This window comes from Antennarius striatus, chromosome 13 (assembly GCF_040054535.1).
Source record: "Antennarius striatus isolate MH-2024 chromosome 13, ASM4005453v1, whole genome shotgun sequence".
NCBI lineage: Eukaryota > Metazoa > Chordata > Actinopteri > Lophiiformes > Antennariidae > Antennarius > Antennarius striatus.
The window spans coordinates 12573671-12593673 of record NC_090788.1 but is presented as its reverse complement, the minus strand read 5'-3'; the positions used below and the strand labels follow the sequence as shown (position 1 = coordinate 12593673).

The 20003-nt window shown below is 39.4% G+C and overlaps 1 protein-coding gene across 1 annotated transcript in view; it reads left to right on the top strand.

Moving 5' to 3' along the window:
* LOC137605977 (gamma-aminobutyric acid receptor subunit beta-2-like) overlaps window positions 1-20003 on the top strand; it is an 83074-nt gene that overhangs the window by 47571 nt on the left and 15500 nt on the right. The window contains exons 5-6 of the mRNA XM_068330974.1: window positions 11880-11962; window positions 18869-19006. Of these exons, the coding sequence (XP_068187075.1) occupies window positions 11880-11962; window positions 18869-19006 (221 nt within the window). The remainder of the gene's footprint in view (window positions 1-11879; window positions 11963-18868; window positions 19007-20003) is intronic.

Sequence of the window (20003 nt, the reverse complement as noted above, 5' to 3'; positions counted from 1 at the left end):
GATTTGTGCAGCGCATGACTAATAGTTGTCCTGTGGAAAGATTATCCCACCTGAGCTGTGGATCTCTGCAGTTCGTCGAGAGTCACCATGGGCCTCTTGGCTGCATCTCAGGTATGCTGTTAACCACATTTGTTTGGCTAAAGACCCCCGACAATGGCGTCAGCGAAGAGACACGCTTACGACGCAACATGTAAACTCCAGGCTATCAGTTCCGGTTGCTCCGGTTCACGTAAAGAGACCGGATGGTTTTTTTCATGCTTCACCATCTCTTGATCTGTGACTTAATGTACGCCCATACAACTGCTTTTGTCAAAAACCACGTCAAGCGGCTGAATTCGGAGCTTTCCATCATCCTGGAGGATTAACGAAAGAACTCCAACCGCTGGACATTGGTGTAAACACAGCCTTTAAAGTTAAGCTGCGTGCGTCGTGGAGTGATGGATAAGAGACGTGAACACACGTTTACCAGGACTGAAGGCAGTGCCGAGCGAGTTACACTCCCACAATATGTGCGTGGATTGCTGATACCTGGACTAACGTGTCTGCTTTGACTTTTTTCCGGTGTTTCCCAAAAGCCGGCATCATTACCGGACATCCACCCGGAAACCAGACAGTCAGCGATAGTGAAATTGCCGAGCTATTTAATGCAGACCGAAGATGAGGACTTCGAAGGATTTAGCACAGATGAAATACAAAAAATGTAAAAATGTCGGTGTATTTTTTTAAATTTAAATACGTAGTACAACACAGTCAAACCACAGTCAGCTTTTTGCTTCCGTTAGCAACCATGCACCGAGCAATAATGTGCGCCGTGTGTCCGGTTAAACTCCGTTATTTAGACTTCTTTTCCTTTCGGCTTTTCCCTTCAGGGGTCGCCACAGCGAATCAATTGCCTCCATCTAAACCTGTCATTTGCATCCTCTTCTCTCGCACACGAATGGTGCACATAATTAGGTAACTTAAGGAGTTTTGAATTTAATTGGCAAATAAAGCAATTTATAATTTTAAATTATTAAATTATTATAATTTTAAAGTTTATATAGTATAATTATAGATATGCCCCTACCCTACAGTAAACAGTACCACAGCACTACACCACTGCTTTACGCAAGTTATATCACTGTAGTTAAGGCTTGTGCCTCCTACTTAGACACTACATGAAATAAGACAAGAATGACTTCCACCATGTCATTTATTGCTGAACAACAGATTTTCATTGTGCTTCTCACGTAGCTCAATATTGCAACTAAGCACTGACAGTACGGGAACACGCTGCTCTGAAAATCACTGCAGCCAATGAGTTAATGTCTAAATCATACATTTTTAAGATTGACACACTGCAGTGTTTACCTGTTATGAATAAATGGTGACTGGGAGACTGCCCTTTTCTTAACTGCTGCTGATAGCCGCTACTTCCCTCCACTCTCATACCACGTCCAGTGAATGACAGGAAGTGAAACATGAGGTCAAATATTTTTTTCAAGAATAAAAAAAAACAACCCGCTATTAAGCGGTTTACAATTATTTTCTGTTCCGATTCGGTTCCGGAACATTTAGGGTTTTTTTCGTTCCTGCCAAAATACCAAAAGTTTCCTGTTTTCTTTTTCGTTCCATGAACCGATTCAAAGCTCTGATTTTAACTCTAATTCCAGTTAGAGCAACCCTATCAGTGGAAGACAAAACTACAGAATAGCCGCACCTTTGTATGAGCCCCATGGTTCAAAACCTAGGAAAAAAGTAGCAGCTTATAGTCCAGAAAATACGGTAGTTATGACATTATCGTTAATAAAATCATTAAAAATTTAGTTTTAGTCTTTATATTGCACTATTGTCAAAACTCAATCCTTGCATGTGGTTTCTACTGCATATTCTGTTCTTACTTTTGGGATGATTAAACGTAATGTTGGGATGCACAAATGTTTTTGAAGCACATCCCAGGGATGCACTACTTTCTTGAGGTGAATCACCCAGTAGCATTGGCCTTCACAATCATGAAGTGTATTAGCAGTTGGTGAAATCATCAACTCTTCCCTCCTTGACTCACTGGACCCACTTTAGTTTTCTATAGGCCCAGTAGGTCAACTAAAGATGCCATCCCCCTCACCTTTCTCATCTGGAACGAAGAAGCACATACTGTGCCTGGGAAAGCTGTTCATTATTGGCAGTTTAGTGTTCAATACCAGTGTGCCACTAAAGTTGTCAACAAGATAAGAAGCCTTGGCCTCAACACTGAACAGACAGAATATACTGCAATGGAGAAAAAATGCCTCCCTCTCAAAAAGTGGAGTTATGGTGGAGAGATCAGCAGCTTCAAGTTGTTTGAGGTCTGCGCTAGTGTAGGACTTGAGCTTTGTAATGGAGTCATCACACAGACTCCATTATAAAATCCAACAGACAATGCCTCTTCTTTTTCTGACTGTGGAGGTTCAAAATGGAATCATCAGAGTTCCCCTTATGGCCTACTCTTTGCCCTTGGGTGTGACTGTAGAGCCAGTCGATCTTCTAGCAGTCGGAGGAAGTCAGTGCTATCAATCATTGTCCTATGTATCTAAGTTGTCCTAAGTTTGTTAGGGATGTCCTGGAGGTAAAAACAGTGTCAGATAGAGTGATGAGTCTGAAGCCAGATATCAAAGGTGTGATGTTCAATCTTGTTAGTGGGTATGCTCCACAGGTAGGTTGTGAGTTGAAGGAGAAGGAGAAGTTCTGGTTGGACTTTGATGAAGTGATGCAGACCTTACCTACAAGTGAGAGAGTTGTCATTTGTGCAGACTTCAATGGACATGTTGGTGCAGGAAACAGGTGACGAGGAGGTGATGGGCAGGTTTGGTATCGAGGAGAGGAATGCAGAAGAACAGATGGTGGTTGATTTTGCAAAAAGAATGGGAATGGCTATAGTGAATACTTTCTTCCAGAAGAAGCAGGAACATAGGGTAACCTATAAGAGTGGAGGTAGGAGCACACAGTTAGACTACATCTTTTGTAGACAGTGTAATCTGAAGGAGATCAGTGACTGCAAAGTGGTGGTCGGTGAAAGTGTAGCCAAACAGGATAGGATGGTGGTGTGTAGAATGAGTCTGGTGGTGAGGAAGATGAAGAGGGCAAAGGCAGAGCAGAGGAAGAAATGGTGGAAGCTGAAAAAGGAGGAGTGTTGCATGACTTTTAGGAAGGAGGTAAGATATGCTCTGGTGATCAGGAGATGATTCTAGATGACTAGATGACTACAGCTAATGTGATCAGGGAGACAGGTAGTAGAGTACAGTCAAACCTCGGTTTTCGAACGCTTCTGTTCTCGACCAAATCGGTTTTCGACCATAAAATCTGAGAATTTTACGTCTCTGAACTCGAACAAAATTCTGCTCTCCACCAAACCGAAAGAAGCCGAGTGTACCTGAACGCGACTCACTCGGGAGCCGAGCAAACTCGAATGCCCAGGATGCTTCCTCCGTAGCACATTCGTGTACAAAGTTCGATAGGATGTCTTTTATTAAAATAAAACACAGCATCTATTTCTACCCTTTTTTTATTTATGATACAGAGTATACAGTGCAGTTTATGGTGTAAACCGAAAGAAGCCGAACGTACTTGAATGCGATTCACTTGGGAGCCAAGCGAACTGCCCAGGAGGCTTCTTCTGTAGCGCATTCATGTTCAAAGTTCGATGGGATATCTTTTATTAAAATAAAACAGTGTCTATTTCTAACCCTTTTTATTCATGGTAAACAGTATACAGTGCAGTTTATGGTGTAAAATAGTATAAAAAAAACTTGTTCCAAGTTGTTTTTTGACTTGGAACGGATTAAAATTATTTTCATTAATTATAATGGGAAAAATAGTTTCGGATTTCGAACAACTCGCTTTTCGAACAGCCTTCTGGAACGGATTATGTTCCAAAACCGAGGGTTGACTGTACTTGGTGTGTAATCTGGAAGGAAAGTGAGTAAGTAGAGTTGGTTGTGGAATGAGGAGGTAAAGGGGTGTATACAGAGAGAGAGTTTAGCTAAGAAGAAATGTGACACTGAGAGGACTGAGGAGAGTAGACAGGAGTACAGGGCGATGCAGTGTAAGGTGATGAAAGTAGACGTAGCAAAGAACAAACAAGGGGCTTATGATGACTTGTATGCTGGGTTGGACAGTAAGGAGGGGGAGACTGATCTATACAGGTTGGTAAGACAGAGAGACAGAGATGGGAAGGACTTGCAGCAGGTTAGGGTGATTAAGGATAGGGGATGGAAGTGTATTGACATGTGCCAGTAGTGTGATGGGAAGATGGAAAGAGTACTTTGAAGAGTTGATGAACGAGGAAAATGAGACAGAACAAAGACTAGAAGAGGTGGCCTTTGTGGACCAGGAAGTAACAAAGATCAGTCAGGATGAAGTGAGGAGGGCATTGAAGAGGATGGAGAGTGGAAAGGCACTCGGTCCTGATGATATACCTGTGGAGGTATGGACGTGTCTAGGAGAGGTGGCAGTGGATTTTCTGACTGAGTTGTAAAAGGATCTATGCTGTGGCGACCCCTGAAAGGAAAAGCCCTAAAGGAAAAGAAGGACAAACTGCATGTTCTTTCTCGACAGGGATATGTATCTCTTGGCAAACCGGAAATCCTGCTGTGTTTTGTTGTTCACTGGCCAAACTGATATTTCTTGCCTTATCCTTTTCATCTTGAGTGAAATGCACATTTTACGTATCTCCTTTGAGAGTTCTTTCTTATCTACCTTAGCACATGATGCTTGTTGTTTGCCAACCAAATGTAGGAAATCCTTGTTAACTGAGGGCTTAGAATCAGAACATTTCTCTTTCTGGCTTCCACAGATGATATCCTTAGAAGCCTCAGTTATAGCACCCAACATTTGTGATTGATAATATAAACATTAGTATGTGTACTGAGTCTTTATATCATCAGATTCTCTGAGAAGGCACACATTTGCAACATGATGAGCCTTCACTGATCTTTTTTTTTCTTATTGAAGATCTCACGCCATCTTCTTTTGGTTGGAAAAAGGACATCCAGCACAACTATTCAATTTTCTGACTCAAATGAGTCACTAACACTGGGGTATGATCAGCAATTCCTTGTTGTTTTTTTAACCTAATATTCAGTAATGATGTTATTTAGGCTCCATTCATAACCTTTAGGGGACTTGTAGATTAACCTTGAGTAGCCGCCTTGAGTACTTGGTTCCCATTGTAACTTGGGTTATCATAATTGTTCCTACAATTGCAGTGCCACCTGTCATTTGGGCTGTCAGTTCCTGTAGTGTAGAGTATAACTTTATCCCTTGAAGTGGTTCCGTCAGGGAAATTAATTTGTCGCACACAACACAGAAAAAGTACACAGAAAGCACCAGCACACATAAAGTAGTACAATACCAAAGAGTAATAAATAACCCATCAAGAATATATAAATAGAAAATCATAAATAGGCATAGAAATAAAAAAACAAACAGGCCTGTTTAAGTATGGGTATAGTGAAATGTCTATAGTGTTTGTATTGCTTTTGCTGTATTGTCAGTAGTATTGCAGTCTTCACACATAATGATCTTAAAAGAATGATGTAATTTTTTGTGATCTGACAACAGTCAGATTTTTGTAAAATGCTTCTTTGGTCAAGCTTTTTTCCAATTATGCCATGATAGCTCTGAAAAATTATTTACCTTTGGTGATCCTTGATAATTAGACTGAAAGAGGCTACTTTACAACCTAATCACCACTGACTCTGTTGGCTCACTTAACCACAAGGCTGAGCTCCCTAGGGTGATCCTGTCCTAATGACGGAAGTAGAGTCTGGATTGAGTGTGATAGGCGTTTAGGGTTGGCTCGACTTAAAAAAATTCCTTCAAAGACTATTAGAAAAACATCCGCAAGTTGCACTTGCATAAGCAAGGTGATCCTTGGTGTATTGTTGTAAAGAATCAAGTACATGCCAACACATTCAAGAGGCTGAGGAATTAGACCACTTTTTAAATACATTTTATTACCATCATTCTAAACTTAAAATTGTTTGATAAAAGCTGTATCATCCACATCCTGCACTTTACATTAAATTTACAGAATAGTGACATAAATCATGTGACAATTGCATTAGATCAGTGGATTATAATCATAGGCAACCCATAATTATATTTACATGTGTTGGTAAATATTAAAAAAAAATTATATATATATATATATACTGTATATATTTCCAGATTTTGTAAATTGATGATCTGCTCATCAATGTCAACTTTCCATGACTGTCATCACCAGAGAAACACAGTCATATGGTTTTTGTGTAAAGAATAAGATAAGACAAGATATTTACTTCATTCATCCCACTAGTGCCAGGGAATTCACAGTATGAGAAGACACAAACCAACAAAAAACAAATGAAAGAGACATAATAATTATGTGAATAGCGATTTTGAACGGAGCCAGAGGGATGCATATACCTTAATGTATAGTATAGTATAGTATAGAATATTATACTATAGCATAGTGTACTAAGTATAGTGAAGTATAGTATAGTATAGTATAACGTGGTGTGCAGTGTTCTCGTTTGCGTGCGTCCTCGCGTCTCTGACGCACATTTTTTGACAGGGACGCACTATCATCAGACACTGTGCGTCCCTGGGACGGAAACTTTGAATAGTCAGTCAGTCATCTTCAGATTACCACCGCTATATCCACCGCAGCGGGTCACGGGCAGCCGGAGCCTATCTCGGCGGCATAGGGCGTTAGGCGGGGGACACTCCGGGCACGACGCCAGTGCACCGCGGAGCCACACACAAAGACATACAACCATGCACACACACACTCATTCCTACGGGGCAAACTTTGAATACTTACAATAAAAAAAAAAAAAGATGTTACCTTTTTATGTAATATTGGGAAAAAATGTACTTCCATTCAACAAAAATATTCAAAATTTATCCATTTCTCCACTTAAATTTCGAACCCGGAAATCGCCATCGTGTTTTGATCTCGTGCAAGTTTCTGGTCACAAGACTCATCTGCTTGATTCAGCCTTATTAAAATTGACAAGGGGCGCAGTGGGTAGCGCTGTCCCCACACAGCAAAGCGGTTCCAGGTTTGCGTCCTGCTCTGAGCGGAGTTTGCTTGTTCTCCCCGTGTCTGTGTGGGTTCTTTCCGGGTTCTCCTGCTTCCTCCCACCTCCTAAAACATGCACTTCAGGTTAATTGGCCATTCCAAATTGACCTTAGGTATGGTTGTGACAATGAATGAACGAATGAATAAAATCGACCAAATACTAACACAACACCTGCTCATTTTACATGCTGCAGCGAGAGAGCCACGAGTTAGTCTCACATTAGACCATGCCTCCGAAAAAGATACAAAAGTTGGAGAAAACCCAAGTGACAAATGGGTGCTTTCCTGAATAAAAAAACAAAAGTTAATGAAAAGAAGGACAGATATTACTGTGGTCAGTATGGAAAAAAATGCAGAAGAAGCTGAGCGAAAACCAGCAAAAATTTGAACATTTGTACTGCAATGATCGCAACTTTTTTCATGGGTGAGGAATGGCTAAATTTCAGGACCCAAGACAAAATGCAGCTTTAAAAAATGTGTGTGGAGAAGGCTCCATCAACTTGGTGCAGTGTCCACAGGAGAATATATGAATTAAAGGCAAAGAAAACTATTAAGTGAAAATAAAAAGGGAAAAAGAACTGTTTTATATCTTTCTTTATTTCTGAAACTTTTTTTTTAAAGAATGACAACAAGGCTGTAACATTTTTATAAAAATAATATGTACTTTTTTCTGTTTTTTCTTTTTTCCTGAAAGTTATGACGTAGTTATTAGTAAAATCGTTAAAAGTAACAGTTTGTTTCATTTTTATATTGTACTATTGGCAAAACTCAATCATTGCGTATATGGTTTCTACCCTATATTTTGTTATTACTCTTTGGATGCATAAATGTCATGTTGGGATGCACAAATTTTTGTTAAAGCACATCCCAGGGATGCACTACTTTTTTGAGCTAAAATGAAATCTGGGTGTGGTGTGGTATAGTGTAGTGTAGTGTTTTGTCGTGTTTCTAATAATGTGTTTGTGTAATATAAAGAATATGATATCAAAAATAAAATTGGAATAAATTATTCCAATTAAGAGATGCACAAAGATTGGCAATACATTCAAGTAAAACATGTATTAGTGAAGTTCAAATGAAGATTGCAAGAGGGAGAGAGCTAGAGAGAGATGGTCAGAGACATGTGAGTGATTATTTTTTCAATGTTACACAGAGGAGTTCTCTCAATATGAGTCTCTCCACTGACACAGATTTATCTAAGTTGTCAGGTGTGGTGATTATCTACCATGCTGTGTTGCTCTGTAGCAACTTCGTCAGAGTTAATCAAATTCTAACATGAGACCAGAACCAGGATAGCAACCTGTACTACACTCCATGCTACATATTTCATAATTAGCAACATAGCCATAATGAAAGACTTTTGCTTACTTGAATTTATTTATGGGTTGAGGGTTAATGTGAGCAGTATCTCAGCTGGTTACAGTCAAGAGTTGACAAATCATCGCAGGGCCACAGATAGACAGACATTCATACTCACATTCACACCTACAGACAATTAAGCATGTCCAGTTCACTTAAGCTGCATTTTAGTGGTGTGAGAAAGCCAGGCAACCCATAGAAAGAGCATGCAAACTCCATACAGAAATGCCCCAAGTGGAATCAACCAAGGACGTCTTGCTTTTCAGGTAACAGTGCTACGCACTGCACCCACATACTGCACTAATTTACTTCATAAAATGTGATAAATCAAATTCAGTAAAAGTAAAAATTAAGATCTTCATGCTCCATAACCCATGTATCATTAAAGCTCTATATCTGTATAGAACATCTTCCTTGAAAGGACAATTATAATCTTTACTTATTTATTTATTGTATATACAGTGGTTCCTCTACTTACGAAATGAATTGGTTCTGGAAGAAATTTCTTAAGTAGAACATTTTGTAAGTAGAGTCACGTTTTCCATTCAAATGCCCTAATCCGTTCCAAGCCCCCCAAAATTCATACATAAATGTTTTATAAAGCATAAAAATGCATCAAAGCATGTACCAAAAACATGTTACAATTAGATTATTACACAATAAATGAGAGTTGTGCATAATGCAAAAAACAAGGAATAGAGTAAAGAATAAAGATGATGGTCATTTATCTTTTAACTGCTGTCCTCATTGTTATTTGCCCTCTTTGGTTCTTGCTTTACTTGCCTCACCATGCCAAACAACAGAGTGAATTCCAGTCCTCCTTTTGAACTTCTCGAACCACTGACGCGATGCCTTCAACTCCTGGTGTTTTATGGCTTCCTTTTGTTTTAATAACTTGGCGATTGTAGATGCATTACGGCCATATTCTTTGGTAAAATAAACCAAACAATCCCTTTTTTCATGCTTTTCTATTATCTCTTGCTTTGTTTGTATAGACAAAAAAACACTTCTTATTTTCTTTTCCTTTGTTCTCCATCACTTTCTTAGGGTCCATAGTGAATACTATAAAAGTTAATATATTCACTCTCAGAACACCGCATAGGTCGACGGCCAAATGACGAGGACGCTGCAGACACCTATCTAGCTACATATAGAGGTCCCTCTTAGCCAATGGGATGCCAGGAAAATGTTGGTAATAGCCAATGGCAGAGCAGCTGTAAGAATGTTGCATTTAGGGAACTTTGGGAGCTCCGAGTAGCATCCCATACTGTATTTTTACCTTTCGTATCCTGAAATTTCTTTCGTAACAAGAGGCAATATTTTCCTGTTGAGTCATTTCATAACTTGAAAATTTCGTATGAAGAGACGTTCGTAAGTAGAAGTAACACTGTACTGATTTTAATCCCTGCAGGGAAATTAGTGGCACACTAGTTAGTTTTGAATCATGCATATACTGTACGTATATGTGTGTACAGGCCCTGAACACACAAGCACATACACAGGGGGCCTGTACGCATGCAGAGGAGGCAGAGTGGCAGGCAGCTCCCTCGTGGTGCACCCAAAAGAGCGAAGGGGGACGGCGGCTTGCTCAAGGGGGCCTCGGCAGTGCTCCAGAGGTGAGCTGACACCTCCCACTGTCAGCTCACCTCTGGGTGTTGTTTTGGACAGGAGCAGGAATCAAACCACCGTTCTTGAAACATTGGGTGACCCGCTCTACCGCACACTCTACCACTGAGCCACTGCTGCCCACTGATCCTTATTCCACTGTGTCAGATCATGTTTATTTGAGGGCAACGTCTATACTAGCTGTTGAAGATTTAAAACTAGATCCCATTTCAGCCTGAGGAAGTATCATATGATATACTGTACATTCTTTATCTAAAATAAAATAAGATGAAACATTTAACTGAGGTATTTGTAAATAAGTTGGGATGATATATACATCAGTTTGTCCGAGGCTTATACATTTGGCCCCATCTTATGCACAATAAAAACAGCTACCGTGAGTCAAGCATACAGTAGTTCAGAAAGGCACAATTATGTTTTTAATACATAACATGTTCTAAGACTACTATGGTCATTAAACTGTGCTGGCATCTGGAGTTTCAGGAGGAACATAATTTCATTATGTCACAGGTCAATGTGCCACTGTCTTCTGTGTTCTTGTCGACTTATGCCATCATACACTTACAGTAACATACAAAATAACTTCAGTACTGAGTCACTACAAATGTAAGAACTGAGGAAGGGAAGGGCAAATGTGAAACACACACACTCATACAGCATTGTTTGCATGCATTAAGACATTGCCTTGCAGGTTTGTTGTAACATTTGTATTGTAAATGTATAAAAAGTGGATTTATTAATATTAGCAATCCCATTGAATTTTTCTGTTTTCATGGTGTCATTAACAAATATATATTTGTGTATTTATGGCATACAGCATATTGTATGTCAAGATAATATGACATGGAGCAGAAACTTATTGGTGACCCATTATTGTCACCGCTGTCGCACATTTGATCCCTGCTGTGAATCATAGCTCAGGTCTGGCCTCCCTGAGGACCCCACAGGATTATCCAAATAATACTAAAACTGGGACATAAGGATTAGCTTTAGACCTTTAATCTCAAAAGGAGTTCCCACCATCAGTGTGAAAACCCCAATGCTCACCAATGCTGCTGCCTCTACCTGGCACCTGTGCTTATATTTACTGTATAGATTCTTTTTTTTTAGTCCTCTGTCAAAATATGTTGTTTTGAGTTGGATGATTATCAGTACATCCGTCCATCCGTCCATCTATCCGTCCGTCCATTCCTCCGTCCATCCAACCATCCGTCCATCTATCCATCCATCCATCCATCCATCCCCTTGTCCACAGAAGCGTCTCTGATATCTGGTGACAGTTTTGACTATCTCAGCAGGCAAGAGGTGGGGGACATGTTTAAATCACCGTAAATAATAAGAAATAGTTTGTCGCTCGATCACGGAATTTGTTAATCGCGTGTGGTTCCTGGAATGCATTGACCGCAAAGAACGAGGGCACACTGTACGTAGTAATGAAGTTACTGAAAGAAAAGTTTGAGACTGACGATGGCTCTGACACTGGATCAAAACAAAACGCCTGTGAATGTGTGGGGGAGGGAGTTGTTCATAGAGAAGGCTCAGAGGGGGGAAGGGCGTCTAGATAGGTAGCTGAGAGCTACGCCCCATTAACACAGTCTGTTTGGGGGTCAGAAGGAATTTTATCAATATTCAATCAAAAAATATTGGGGACCACGGATCACTTTTGGGCAAGTGAATTCAATTTCACATTTCAAATACAGTGTAGTTGGACATCTGGCAGCTGAATGACATGAATTTAAAAAAACAAACTAACACAATATGGGACCTTTAATCATAATGTTGTGAGTAAAACTGCCCCATTTGTTTTCAGAATCACTACCACTGCTGCTTGTATGATGGACCTGAGACGCTATCCACTAGATGAGCAAAACTGCACACTCGAAATAGAGAGCTGTGAGTATTTTTTTTTTTTCATTTATCTACTGTTACTGACATGTTGTTCGTTTTAAATGTCAGAGCTGTTAATGGCAACCACCTTACACAAGAGATTAACCTCAGCTTTCTACATTCAGCTATTGGGAACCCAACTGAGTCTGTAATGGGAACCAACGATTTGTCTTTTTTGTTTAAATTTTAATAGTTTCAACATAAATCTTCCCATCCAATTTATTGTATTCCCATTGGTTGCAGCAAAATGATTTAGACCCACTTAGATACATCCTTGGCTGATTTTGCTCTTGTAGAAAGAGAGATGAATAAGAAAATACTGTTTTGGCACTGATAGATTTTGTTGAACTATGTATATACTATTACATGGCAAATAGAGTTTTAGAAAATTGTCAGAATTTTGCATAAAATATAGTTCTAATTTATTTCATAAGCAGTTTGGTGTGGATGGTCCATTGTTATCAAGTATAGAAATGCTCTTAATAATTTGTCTGTGGTGCTGAAGTGATAACATTATGTAAAAAATTCAAAGATATCACAAAGTTTAAAGTGACGACACAAGACAAGGTGTCTTATTGCCACTGTAATGCCTCAGTTGTTCTTTTTAATCTCAGCCATTTTAAGTTTTAAATGCCTACCATGATGTTTCTCTTTTTTACTTTGTTTTAAAAAACTGACAAAAAGTGTCATTTAAATGTTCAAATAGGAGTAATAATGAAACCTAAAATGCATTCTTCCTTCTCAAATGAATGTTTTCTTATCTTTGAGCTGGAATATTTATTCTGCGCAAAACAAAGTGACACGGTCACAAAGTGTGTACACAAAGTGGACAGAGCACAGCAATCTGTAGCACAGGATATGTCATGAAAAAAAATTGCCGCGGTGGCCCTGAATTTTTCCCACGAAATACACATTCTCTAAACATTGACCAAACACTTCACTCGTGACAAAAACAAAACTCAATATAACAAATACTCATTATATCAAACCAAATAATTACTTTCTAACACTATATCTTCATTTGTACAACTTTTTATACCATATACAACACGGGAGCACTTCACAAATTCACCTTCCTCCGTCATCGCCAGAACATGACTGAGGAAGGGGTGCACATCCCCGGAAGTGACATCACGTGTCGAAGGTAACGGAGATCCCAAAAGGAAACTTTAATATTCTCAAACAAATTTAAAATAAATACATACAAAACACTTGTTTAAAACAAAATAATGTAGATTACTTAAAAACATAAAAAAAATAATGAACAGAGAAATTTTGGTGGAATGAAATACTTTTTCCTATATGCTACATGTACAAAGAGAAGTAGAGCAAAAGAACAACATTTTTGTGAATTTGTGATAGTGGAATGCAGTTCAATGGTATAAAATAAAAAATAATTATATTTTAAACTTCTAAACTCACTTTTTGTTTGTATTGTTTGTGTAGTTATCAAAGATGATAGCCCTGGTTCTGCGTCTATTTCACTGCTCGATTCAATGGGCATTTTCCAGCAGGAACAATTGCATTAATTTTTTGCCTCTCCAATGCTCCCATTATATAATATTTCAAGCCTGAAAAACTGTAGAATGTTTGTAGTGGCTCAACTGTAGAGCAGACGTCTTGAAGACCAGACATCGCCCAACCATCGGCCGTTCGATTCTCACTCCCGCCAAGACATTCTCCAGTGTGTGAGCTGACAGCTCACCTCCTATTCACTGCCGAGGAGCCCTTGAGCAAGGAACCCTTGAGCAAGGTGCCGTCCTCCCCACAAGCTGATCATTTGGGGCACGATCCCTCACGCAACTCTTCACTCTGCCTTCCCCTATGTATACGTACTAACCTTACAACAAGTTCTCCCACTTAAAAAAGATGAGGCCTGTAAATGTCATTGTAGGTAAACCAACTATGACAGAATGAGAAAAAAAATCCAGTAAATCGCATTGTTTGATTTTTAAAGAATTTATTTGCAAATTATGGTGGAAAATAACTATTTGGTCAAATAACAAAAGTTCATCTCAATACTCAGTGTAACCCTGTTTAAATGTAATCATTTCAATTAAAAATTTCCTAAGTTGAATAATAAGTTCAGTTAATACATATAAATATAAAAATATTTAAGGTTAAAAAGGTTTAAATATTAATATATAATAGTATTTAAAGTTAAAAAAGTGAATCCTTTTTGTGAAAAGAAATGTTATGTTAATGTGTTAGCTACTCATGTTAAAATATGTGTTGATGTTCTGACGATGTATTTATGTTTATATTTTTTGAGTTTTGGGGAATGACTGCATCACATCCTGGGTCAAAGGACACAGAAGCGAGTGAGAGAGAGAGAGAGACAATTTAATGAGGGAACAGACGTGCAACCGGTGTGTGTGGTTAGTGGTAGTGAGAAGGACATTTGGTTAGTGGAAGAGTGGATTAAGAATTGATGAAAGAGTTCAACCCAAACTCGAGTATATGAAAATGTGGACAGTAGTTTCCGTCAGCGTGAGTGGACTACTTGGCGCCGAAGACAGAAAACAAGTGAACGTAGTTGCTGACTTAGCAACAAATACGGACTCACAGACTTTGTTAACGAGCTAGCCACGCTAAACCTTCATGAGCAAAGTTTGCGTGGAGGGACTGCTTCATGGGACTCAGAGGAGGTTCTTCTGCCACGTGTTCCTGATTCATCGCCTTCACCGCATCAGCCACCATCGCCTTCACCGCACCTGCTACCATCGCTACCATCGTTCTCAATGCTCCTTCTGTCTTGGAACCTGCGCACCTGAGAATCCCGTCACTTTAAAGTAAGGTACCTCTTATTTTTTATTCCACCTGAAAGGTGAAGCAGCCACTGGTTTAAGGCTACACCACACTCGAGCGACGTTCAGGCCTACAACGGTATTTAAGTTAACTTGAATTGCCTTCAATGCTGGCTATTTTGTTTTATTATATTGGGCCCTTATTTTGTTAATGTATTTCTATATTGCATATTAAACTGTGACTTTTTGTTGTTGATGATATTGAAGTATATGAGTTCTACCTTGTGAGTAAATGTTATTTTGGTAAAAGAGTTGTGTTTATTGAACAAGGTACATAGTTAAGTTTAAATTAAAGTTAAAGTTAAAATGAAAAGAGAAGCCTAACAACAATTCTATAGAAACTCATAGTACATATTAAAGAACACAGGTTTAGCCACCTCTCACTAATAGACCAACCACTCTAGAGATGTGCTACATTTGTTATATACCCGTTGTTGTCAATGACAGGTCAAGCATTTTCTGTAAGTCTTCAAAGGTTTTCACACACTGTTGCTGGTATTTTGGCACATACCTCCATGCAGATCTCCTCTAGAGCAGTGATGTTTTGGGGCTGTCGTTGGGCAACACGGACTTTCAACTCCCTCCAAAGATTTTCTATGGGGTTGAGATCTGAAGACTGGCTAGGCCACTCCAAGACCTTGAATTGCTTCTTACAAGGCTAATCCTTTGTTGCCCAGGCAGTGTGTTTGGAGTCATTGTCATGCTGACAGACCCAGCCACGTTTCATCTTCAATGCCCTTGCTGATGGAAGGAGGTTTTCACTCAAAATCTCACGATACATGGCCCCATTCATTCTTTCCTTCACATGGATTTTTGTGCACCGTTCTTGTCATCATTTTGACCTCACAGGGTGAGATCTTGCGTGAAGCCCCAGATCGAGGGAGATTATTAGTGGTCCTGTATGTCTTCCATTTTCTAATAATTGCTCCCACAGTTGATTTTGTCACACCAAGCTGCTTACCTATTGTCATTCTGGTGTAGGTCTACAATTTTGTTTCTGGTGTCCTTTGACAGCTCTTTGGTCTTGGCCATAGTGGAGTTTGGAGTGTGACTGTTTGAGGTTGTGGACACGTGTATTTTATACTGCTAATGAGTTCAAACAGGTGCCATTAAAATAGGTAATGAGTGGAGGACTGAAGAGCCTCTAGAAGTTACAGCTCTTATATATGTGTGTGTCTTCATATATATGCCATCATGACAGGCATAAATCGACTACTGAGTGCGCAAAATCCCCTGTAGCACAGGTAGGCTAATCCATGTAGCGTGATCACCTGCAGCCAGTGATGGCTAAGGGGGGCGTGTCATCATGAATTGACACGATGTCTCAAATGTACACAGTGATTCGTGTATGTTCGGCAAAAAACACCCAACACAATCCGCCGAACCCCTGAGACCGACTCACTGAACCCCTAGGGCTCGATCGAACCCAGGTTAAAAACCACTGCAACAGGCATCTGGTGCAGGTACTAAGTGACGTGCCACTGCAGCCTACAGGTCACTCAATGGGCCAAATTTAAAATGCTTGCGCATTGACTTGCCACTCACGATTAATTGAGTTAATTTTTATAGTACGTTAATTTGCAGTGTAATTAGTTAATTTAATTAAAGCGTTAAACTGACAACCCCAGAATATATATATATATATCTTATAAGCCAATGGCTTCTACCCATTAAGCCTTTTTTTTTTTCTTTTCGGATGTTGTTGATGATGTTTTAACACTGATGAAAGTGAAATATGTTGTAATAACATGTCTGGAAAGAAGAAAAATAAACTGAATAAATAAATATCAAACCCCACAAGCTTCTCATTGGGTGCTGCTACGTAACTACCATTCACAATGTTTCTCCCTTGATTTGCATGTTTACAGGGTCCTTGTGTATATGTCCCCACTGAGGGATTAATAAACTGGAGTAACAGGAAATGTCACAAATTTCTTTTTTTGTTTTTTCCAGAGAAAGACTGTAACAGAGTTAGGAGCAAATATGAATAGGTTAAAAATAAATTTCAAAAAATAAACAGAAAATATGCACAGAAAAATTGACAACATCAAGTAGTGTCATATTTCAGAAAAATTGACAACATCAAGTAGTGTCATATTTCAGAAAAATAACCAATATGGCAAAACTTGAGGAAAAAATTGTGAGTTAAAACATAAACTAGAGAAGAGTGGGAAAGAAAAAGACTTAAGAGGGAAGCAGATAAGCTATCTGTTACCAATTTATGATACAATGCAGGACTTCCTGCTAAATGGGTCTGTCAAGCATGTTGTTATTTTTTACCTAGTCCAGCCGGTTTTTCCACTAATTATGCAAACAGCTCACATCAAACAGGTAAAGTTACCTGCCAGTTACCTGTCAGCTGCCAGATGGGATGCAGGGAACCATTTGGTTCTTTCCAGCGTGCTGGAAATAGAGTTAATTTGGAAACCTGGTTGTGCCATTACATACCTTCTATTATGCAAAGCGCTGTGGTGTCAAAGCTGTCAATTCTGTTTTTGTGTTGTAGATAGTTTAGTCCCTCAAAATATGATGTGGTGTCTCCACAACAGTTTCCAGAAAGTGTTTTCATGACACTGGTTCTAAAGGCACATTGTCTGTCAATCAATCATGAAAAGTAAGTCACAAACTCATCTTCTTCCCTATTTACATGCAGTCTTTGCTTCAATCTTGTTTTTGCTTAGTTGACTTTTAGACCAGGTGTGTGGAATAGATCTCCAGTGCGTCTTCTAGGTGGTCTAGTGTGGAGCAGAATAGTGGCTTTCACCATAGCGGTGAGGAGATAACTGCCTAGTTGGACCCCTTAGGTGAAGTTGTTGGTCCCAGCATCTCCCTCTAGATTTTTTGCTTCACCTAACCAATATCCCTGTCTTTAATTGGAATGTTTCACATGTAATTCAGGTGGAAACATTGAGTAATTTGCTAACATCAGTGGCTCTGCAAAGATACAAAAAAGTCATAAAGAATATTGAAATGTAAAATTCATAAATTAACATGTTTGGTGTAGCTATTACAGCGACCCCTTAAAAAACAACAACAAAGCACTGAACTTAGATATCTCTTGACTCTACTCTTGTCCTTAACCCCTCCCTGGCTCATCTTTCACACCCTCAAGTCAGCAGACACAGCAAAACAAACAGTAGGTGCTGGATTATTTAACAATAAATTTCACAGACTAAAGAAGATTCTTCTCACAACAGTACTTTGAACTGTAACTACAGATCACCAAGTTACTCCATCATGTATTGCTCCTGCGCCCTGGCAACTTTTCTGTCAGTTTCCACAATCCAAAATAAGGGTAAGAGAGATATGTTTGATTCATGTTAATAAATATGGGCATGCCTCCATTTTCAAGGCTTTAATAATTGAGCTGTTCAAGTAACAAACATAATGAAGTTGATACATACATTTTAAAAGGATCCCTATGCATAAAGTTATATGCTTTTTCATATTTGATTAATTGTCAAGGAACCAAGAAGCTGATGTCAACCTTCCCTCAAAATGTAGAGCTTAAATGGCCCAGGACAGACTGGACTTATACTGTTAGCTGTTGTCTGCATGTGAATAAAACTAAAAATATGTCAAGGACCTGCTAAAAATCCCTATCAGACATTTGTAGTCATTGATGCCAAAGTTATACCATACTGAAGTATCACAAACAATATATTTTATGAGTAGTAAATACCATAAAAATGGATACTATTGAATATCAAATAACAATGATGGTGTTTAAAATGCTGCTGTTACTGGCCCTTCACAGCAAGAGAGATTTCAAACCACATCCATTTAATGCGTTGGTAGTTGACAGTGTTATTGATGTTTAATAACAGCAGTCTACTCAAATCTAGAGAGTAGTACATATGTAAATATATTTTAAAAAATAAATTTGATGGAAGCACACAAGCAAACAAATCTGCACTGCAATTGATTGTACAGGATAAAAAATAATAATTGTGCTTGCAGTCAACAAAATTCAAATTGCAAACCAACCAAACCTACAAAAGTGATTAAATGGACTAAATGCCATCCACATGGAATGTAGTTATGAACATAGAATATTCAAGTGGTATTAATAATCTTCCTGTCATTCATTTTCTATGTGTTTCAGATGGTTACACTACAGATGACATTGAATTCTACTGGCGAGGAGGAAAGAATGCTGTGACCGGAGTGGACAAGATTGAACTGCCCCAGTTTTCCATTGTGGATCACAAGCTTATTTCCAAGAATGTTGTCTTCTCTACAGGTAATGTTAATCTTCTTCTTTTCCTTTTGGCCTTTCCCTTCAGGGGTCGCCACAGCAAATCAGTTGCCTCCATTCAACCCTGTCTTCTGCATCCTGTTCTCTCACACCAACTGGGGCGGCAGTGGCTCAGCGGTAGAGTAGAGGTCTTGAAGACAGATCGCCCAGCCATCGGTGGATCGATTCCCGCTCCCGCCAGAACATCTCCGGAGTGTGAGCTGACGGTGGGAGGCGTCAGCTCACCTCCCAGCCACTGCCGAGGCACCCTTGAGCAAGGTGCCGTCCCCCTTACAAGCTGCTCTATTGGGGCGCACTCCAGGAAGCTGCTGCCCGTCACTCTGCCTCCCAATGTACAGCTTGATGTTGTGTTGTGTTGTGTTTGTATACTAACTGCATGATTACAGGCCCCTTTGTGTGCTGTGGTTGTTTCAGGGGCCTGTACATACATAGTGTGAAAAACTAACACAAAAAAAATGTAACAAACACCTGAGTGACAAATGTAATTTCCCCTAGGGGATCAATAAAGTGTATCTTCTTCTTCTTCTTCTTCAACTACCTTCATGTCCTCTTTCGCTACATCCATAAACCTCACCTTTGGTCTTCCTCTAGGCCTCCTGCCTGGCAGTTCAGAACTCAGCATCCTTCTACCAATATATTCACTATCTCTCTTCTGGACTTGTCAAAACCATCTCAGTCTGGCCTCTCTGACTTTATCTCCAAAACCTCTAACATGCGCTGTCCCTCTAATGTACTCATTCCTGATCCTATCCATCCTGGCCACTCCCAAAGAGAACCTCAGCATCTTCATCTCTGCTACCTCCAGCTCTGTCTCTTGTCTTTTCTCAGTGACACTGTCTCTAGACCAAACAAAAACTCTGGTCTCACCACAGTTTTGTACACCTTTTTTTTAATTTTAGCTGAAACTCATCTATCACACCTGACACTTTTCTCCACCTGTTCCATCCTCCCTGTACATGCTTCTTCACCTATTTTCCGCACT